A 7,046-nucleotide genomic window follows, 5' to 3' on the forward strand; every position below is an offset into this window, starting at 1 on the left:
GTGCTCAAGAACCTTCCAGTTAATCTTTGAAGCCGCGCAGTGGCCTTCTTGACTTCCTTAACTGTATCCCGATCCGAAGGGAAGCAGTTGTCAGATTTAGCGACGCAACGAGTGTAGTGTCCAACGTAAGATGGATTTAGCTTTAGCGACGTTGCATGATCGGATACGTACATACCGTACTCCTCCCTTTCCGCAATCTACAAGGAACTACGGAATCAATTGCGACGCTGACGAAATGAAATACGTTTTTTCCTTGAATACGCACGAGTCGTGTAATATACTTTCTCCATCTTAAAATAAATGTCTCAAGTCTAACACAACTTTATACACTTACTTTAAGACGGAGGTAGTAGAAGAAAGGGGAAAGAGCACCACCACAGTTGAGTTTACATGTTGTTAGTACATGTATGCCTCGCCCACTCCATCAGTACACGCTGACCGGACTACTCCCTATCCTCCCATCGTCCTACCATCGCAAGGAATGCCCTGAGCTCTACTCGAAGAACACCCACTTGCTTCCACACCTTGTACTCGCTTGCAATACATCGTAGCACCTGCCGCACACACGGTGTGGCGCCATAAACACGATGACATATAGCATGTGTCGTCTTTGCTTGTTGACCAAGGTACCCATGCCTAATGCACCAATCCTCTAGGGATTCGCCTGCCGTTGGTACTCCTTCCACCGACCTCAAGGCCGTGTAGACCTTAGTCCATACTTCCCTAGCGAAGACACGGCCGGCAATAAGGTGGTACTCCCTCCGTTCCCAAATATTTGTCTTTCTAGACATTTTAAATGAACTACAACATACGGATGTATGTAGACATATTTTAGAGTGTAGATTCACTCATTTTGCTTTGGATGTAGTCACTCGTTGAAATATTTAGAAAGACAAATATTTGAGAACGGAGGAAGTAGATGATATCATCCTGTTGGTCGCAAAATAGGCAAGCGTCCTCATGCGGAAGGCCCTGACGAGCCAACTTATCGGATGTCCAACATTTGTCTTTGATTGCTAGCCACGCAAAAAAATCTGCAATGAAGCGGGATCTGAGACTTCCAAGTGAACGTAGCAGTGGGCGACACCTCCATAGTCGCCAACCTGGCCGCATATGCAGACATGGCGGAAAACCGACCTCCTTTCTCCCAAGACCAAGTGGAGACATCTGTGTGTTGTGGGTCGAGGACCACCCCAGCCACGAGCGGCCAAATGTGAAGGAATTGTTGCTGGTGCAATTGTCTTGCTCTTTTGGTTTTGGAGATTGTTGTCAAAAATAGTAAGAGACTGATTTGTTTGCTAGTGCATACAGAGAAAAATAGACCCGATGTATCAAGAAGAATGCTATATTCATCAAGAAGTTTGAAGAACTTTATGGAGGAGTGTCTGCGTTGCAGAGAAGAGATACATCTATTTTGTGAAGAAACCATACCGAGAAGATTACATGAAGGAATTGACCCCTTAAAATATTGCTGAAGTGAAGCAATTCTATCACGGTGTGTCCAAAGAAGAATGACTACAGTCGAGAAGATGGATGGAGAAGGAAAAACGTAGTATTTGTTTCGTTGTTTCCTTTTCTTTTATTTGAGTCATAGGACCTTCGTACTATTAAAAGGGTTATAGGTATTCGAGACTTAAGTCTAGTGACATTTAACCGAAACCTATGAAAAATTGAGAGAAATCTATTTATGCTTCGAAAGTTTAGTTGCCAGCTAGATATCTCTTTACGATAAAGCTAATTTCCTGCCGACTGTTCGTTAGCAACAGGCACGTACGACCTGACGACCGCTCGATCCGCTCCTCGTGCGCAACAATCTTTCGATCGGTTTTTTTTTCATCTCCCGCGCAACAATCGATCCATTTTTTTCCAGTTTCGCGCGTGGAAAGTAAAAAAGGCGCTTGCAAGAATCAAACCGAGAACCTGCTGGTTGAGGCCATAGCACGCTACCAGCTGAGCTAACTGTCTCCTCTGGTTTTTTATGTAGATTACATGTATTTTATACCTTATTAAATGAGTGGAAAAGAAAAACAACTCGATCCGCTTCTCTCACGTGACAAAACCGGGAACTTGTATGTAAATAGCATGGTATTTGACGCATGCGGACCTAGTAAATTATGATGCAAAGACCGTGATAACTTATGGGTAATAGCACGATTATGCATCGTAGATCTGATAACTTACATACAAATACCATGGTAATTTTAACCGGAAAAAATTTTATTGAAACATATCCCGATAATTTTGTCTAAACAACATGATAATATACACATCAATTTTGTGTAAATAACACAGTAATTTAGGCACGACCTGATAATGTAACAAACACTCATGGTCACACAATAGAGCCGGTAAGTTTTGACTGGGGAAAAATTTAGTGGATAAACAAACCCCGGTAACTTTTATGTAAATATGATGGTAATATACGTACAATAGAGCCGATAACTCGCATACAAACACTACGGTAATTCTTTTAACCCCAGAATGAAAGTTGTTGAAAACAATACTCCCGGTAAATTTTGTGCAAATATCATGGCAATATAAGCAAAACAAAGATGATAACTCGCGTGCAAGCACCATGATAACCTTTCTACCCGAAAAAAATGTTAAATAATCTAGTCCGGTAACTTGTATGTAAATAACATGATAATATAGACATAACAAAGTTGATAACTCACGTACAAACACTATGGTAACCATTTGACCCGAGGAAAAATAATAAAAAACAATCATTGGTAAATTCTGTGTAAATAGGATGGTAGTATACACACAACAAAGCTGATAATCCACGTACGAACACCGTGGTAACTCCTTTGACTCCAGGATAAAAGTTGTTGAAAATCATACCCCGGTAATTTCTGTGCAAATAACATGCTAATATACACACAACATAGCTGATAACTTTGACTTTGAAAATTTTCTCTTTGGAAAACATAACTCAGAATAACTGTTGTGTAAATGACATGATAATTTATGCACTGCAGCCGTGATAATTTAGATATAAATATGACGGTAATATTTTCAACACGAGGGGTGCTTGAAACGTATCCTGATAATTACTATGTAAATAGTATGATAATTTATGTACCGCTGCCATGATAACTTTTGCGTAAATATCATGATTTTTTACCGATTGTAAAGCATAATAATTTTGTACAACACCTACCGTAACTCTGACCCAAGAAAAAATATTTAAAATATTCCCCGGTAACTTATGTATAAAAAGCATCATAAGTTACATACCAGAGTGTTGATAACTTTCGTACCCTTGAAAAAAAATCTGTGTACCCTAGCATGCTATTTACAACGAAGTTACTGGGATATGTCAACAATTTTTACTATGTTAAAATTACCATGATGTTGTAAATATTAACAGAGCAGTCGAGCCATCTATATAGGATAAAAAATATGAAAGGAAAAAAAGAAAAATGGTTCGTTTTCAGGTCACGCTAACTACCAGTACAAATACTATCTAACCTCAATCTAATCACTGGCTTAATCTAGACTGGGTGGTTGCAACTATCTTGCTCTACCAAGAGGTGGTGGGTTTGATTCCCAGTTCCGCCAACTCAATTGTTTTTATTGCGCCAGAAGAAAAAAAAAAGATGGCGTGGATCGATTCCTACATGGAGAGAAGTCGTCCGGATCTGCCGGTAACGACCAGGTCGTTAGCACAGTACATCTCTTTATGCTACAAGTTATCAAGTTACATTAACACGAATATGTCGCTATGAACAAGAAAGATAAGAGTAACCTTCTTCAACTTATATCGAGCTAGTGCTTGAAAGATCTAATTTAAGTACAGGAGGGACAGTAAAGACAATGAGTAAACTAAAACTGTACACATTGTTTTTTCAACTCCTCCTGCCTTCAAATCTTGTTGTGGAGCTTGGACGGCGCAACGAAAGGGTTCTGCTGCGCGATCTGCTCACGGCCGATCTTCTTGTAGTCGAAGCCGCACGCGTGCCCGTCCACGTAGCGGTGCAGCGAGCAGAACGTACCACCGCAGCGGCACGCGAACCCCAGCAGCCCCACCTTCTTCTTGCACGCCATGCACCTGGTTGGAGCCGCCTTCTTCGCTGGCGCATCGGCCGCCGGTGCCGCATCAGCAGCTGCTGCAGCGGCAGAGTCCTGCAGGCTCACCGACTTCTTGAAGGCGACGATGAGGTCGTCGGCGTTGATCTTCCCCTCGACGGCGGGGGCAGCCACATCTCCAGCCTTGAGGTGGTCGCGGTAGCACTTTGAGCACATGCCCTTGGTCGCCTCGCTCCCGTAGAACCCGCAGCCGTTCGCGCACAGCGGCGCGCCCCCACCAGCGGCGGCCTCCGTCGAAGACTCCTGCCCGTGCGCCATGTATCGCTGCTGATCTGATCCAAAAGGAACCGACCGAGGATCGATCGTTTCGCGTTCGCGTAAAGTCTGTGAATCTCGCGTTTGTTGGTTGCCGTCGTGCGTGCACTGGGTGCTTCGTTGACGAGGGCCCTTGTGTGGCTTATCAAAGGCCCGCCACGCGTGACCGGAGCAAATCTGAGTCGTGCTCAAGAACCTTCCAGTTGATCTTTGAAGCCGTGCAGTGGCCTTCTCGGCTTCCTTAATTGTATCCCGATCCGAAGGCAAGCAGTTGCCAGATTTAGCGACGTAACTAGTCTAGTGTCCAGCATAAGACGGATTTAGCGACGTTGCATGATTGGATACGTACACGACAGTTAGCTCAATTTTGGCCATCCAACTGAACGTACCCGGAGGCGGCTCAGCATACAACTCCTCCCTTTTCCCAATCTACAAGGAACTACGGAATCAAATGCGATGCCGACGGCGAACCAATCCGTGGTTAGATGGTTAGAGGGAGTGGTATCCCCGGCCACTAGGATTCAAGTCCTGATGCTCGCATTATTTATGGATTTATTTCAGTATTTCCGGCGTTGCGCTTTTAGTGGGAGGATACGTTCCCGTCGACGACGAGACGCCTCATAAATCTCAAGATAATATGATGGTTCAGTCTCCCGAAGGTGCTCATAGGTGTAGGGTGTGTGTGTGCGTTCATATGGGTGAGTGTATGAGCGCTTGCGTCTGTACTGTGTTCAGTCTCCTTGTACTCAACTTTGATACTCCTTGTATTAAATTCAATACAAAGTTGAGACACTTATTTTGAGACAGAGGAAATAGAAGAAAAGGAAAAATTCAGTACAAAATTGAGATACTTATTTTAAGACGAAGGGAGTAGAAGAAAGGGGAAAGAGAACACTATAATTGAGTTTGCATGATGTTAGTACATGTATGCCTTGCCCACTCCACAAGTACATGCTGACCGAACTATTCCCTATCCTCCCATCGTCCTACCATCACAAGGAATGCCCCCAGCCCTACTCGAAGAACACCAACTTGCTTCCACACATTTTACTCGCTCGCAATGCATAGTAGCATCTGACGCACACACGGCATGGCGCCATAAATACGACGGTGTTCCGATATTTTCATAGCTCCCACATGACTAGTCGCGTGTCGTCTTTGCTTGTTGACTAAGGTGCCCCTGCCTAATGCACCAATCCTTGATGGATTCACCTGCCGTTGGTACTCCTTCCACCGATCCCAAGGCCATGTAGACCTTAATCCATACTTTCCTAGCGAAGACGCATCCGGCAATAAGGTGGTTGATGATCTCGTCGTGTTGGTCGCAAAACGGACAGGCTTGCTGATACGGAAGGCCCTGACGAGCCAACCTATTGAATGTCCAACATCTGTCTTTAATCGCTAACCACGCAAAAAAAATCTGCAATGAAGCGGAGTCTGAGATTTCCAAGTGCAGTGGCGACACGTCCATATTCGCGAACTTGGCCGAATACTGGCCTCCTTTCTCCCAAGACCAAGTGAAGACATCTGTCTGTTGTGGGTCGAGGACCACCCCAGCCACGAGCGGCTAAATATGAAGGAATTGCTGCTGGTGCAACTATCTTGCCCCTTGGGTTTTGGAGATTGTTGTCAAAAACAGTAAGGGGCTGATTTGTTTGCTAATGCACATAGAGAGAAATAAACACTGGCGTATCGAGAAGAATGCTATATTCTGAAGAAAAGTTTGAAGAACTTCATCGAGAAGTATCTGCGTTGCAGAAAAGAGATATATGTGATTTGAGAAGAAACCATACCAAGAAGATTTCATGAAGGAACCATCCCTTAAAATATTGCTGGAGTGAAGCAATTCTGTCGCGGCGTGTCCGGAGAAGAATGACTGCAGTCGAAAAGATGGATGGCGAAGGAAAGACATAGTATTTGTTTCGTTATGTCTTTTTCTTTTATTTGAGTCATAGGATCTTCGTACTATTAAGAGGGTTATAGCTATTCGAGACTTAAGTCTGGTGTGATGCTTAACCAAAATCTATGAAAGACTGAGAGAAATCTCTTTACGCTTCGAAAGTTTACTTGCCAGCCAGATATCTCTTTATGCTACAAATTATCAACAAAACAATGCATATCCGCCAAGTGATCTACACAACAATGCATATCCGGCAAATGATCTACATAACAATGCATATCCGGCTACAAAAATATGCATATCCGGCAAGTGATCTACACAACAATGCATATCTGACAAGTGATCTGCACAACAATGCATATCAGGCTACAATACTATACATATCCATCAAAATGGTCTAACAAGCTATGCATATCTTGCTACAAATGATCGACGAAACTATGCATATTCGTCTACAAATGATCTACAAAACTATGCATATTCGGCCAAATGATATAGACATGTTAACAACTTACTTGCTCGGTGACTTGCGCACTACTTGGCCACCGTGCGATGAGTTGCCTCAAGTGGCTGCAATACTTCGACACGGCCTCTTGGATGGTGTACCATCGATGGTTGGGAGACTTTTGTTGACGGTTGCGGATGACAACGTCCGTCGGAGTAGGGCTCGAAATGCTTGTGTTCGTGGAACCAAGTGTGAATCTTGGCCCAAAAATTTGTGCCCTTTCGCTTCGTGCCATGGATCGGATCGAGACTAGTGGCAACCATGTGTCGCGCAACAGCTCGGTCTCCCGCATTT

General features: G+C 43.8%; 1 protein-coding gene across 1 annotated transcript; it reads right to left on the minus strand.

Moving 5' to 3' along the window:
- Window positions 1-3,564: 3,564 nt before the first annotated feature.
- On the minus strand, window positions 3,565-4,695 carry LOC123040795 (zinc finger A20 and AN1 domain-containing stress-associated protein 12-like). The gene has a single exon (XM_044463552.1). It carries the CDS (start codon window positions 4,348-4,350, stop codon window positions 3,868-3,870), a length of 483 nt encoding a protein of 160 aa, XP_044319487.1. The 5' UTR covers window positions 4,351-4,695; the 3' UTR covers window positions 3,565-3,867.
- Window positions 4,696-7,046: the final 2,351 nt, after the last annotated feature.

Source organism: Triticum aestivum, chromosome 2B (assembly GCF_018294505.1).
Source record: "Triticum aestivum cultivar Chinese Spring chromosome 2B, IWGSC CS RefSeq v2.1, whole genome shotgun sequence".
NCBI classification, from domain to species: Eukaryota; Viridiplantae; Streptophyta; class Magnoliopsida; order Poales; family Poaceae; genus Triticum; species Triticum aestivum.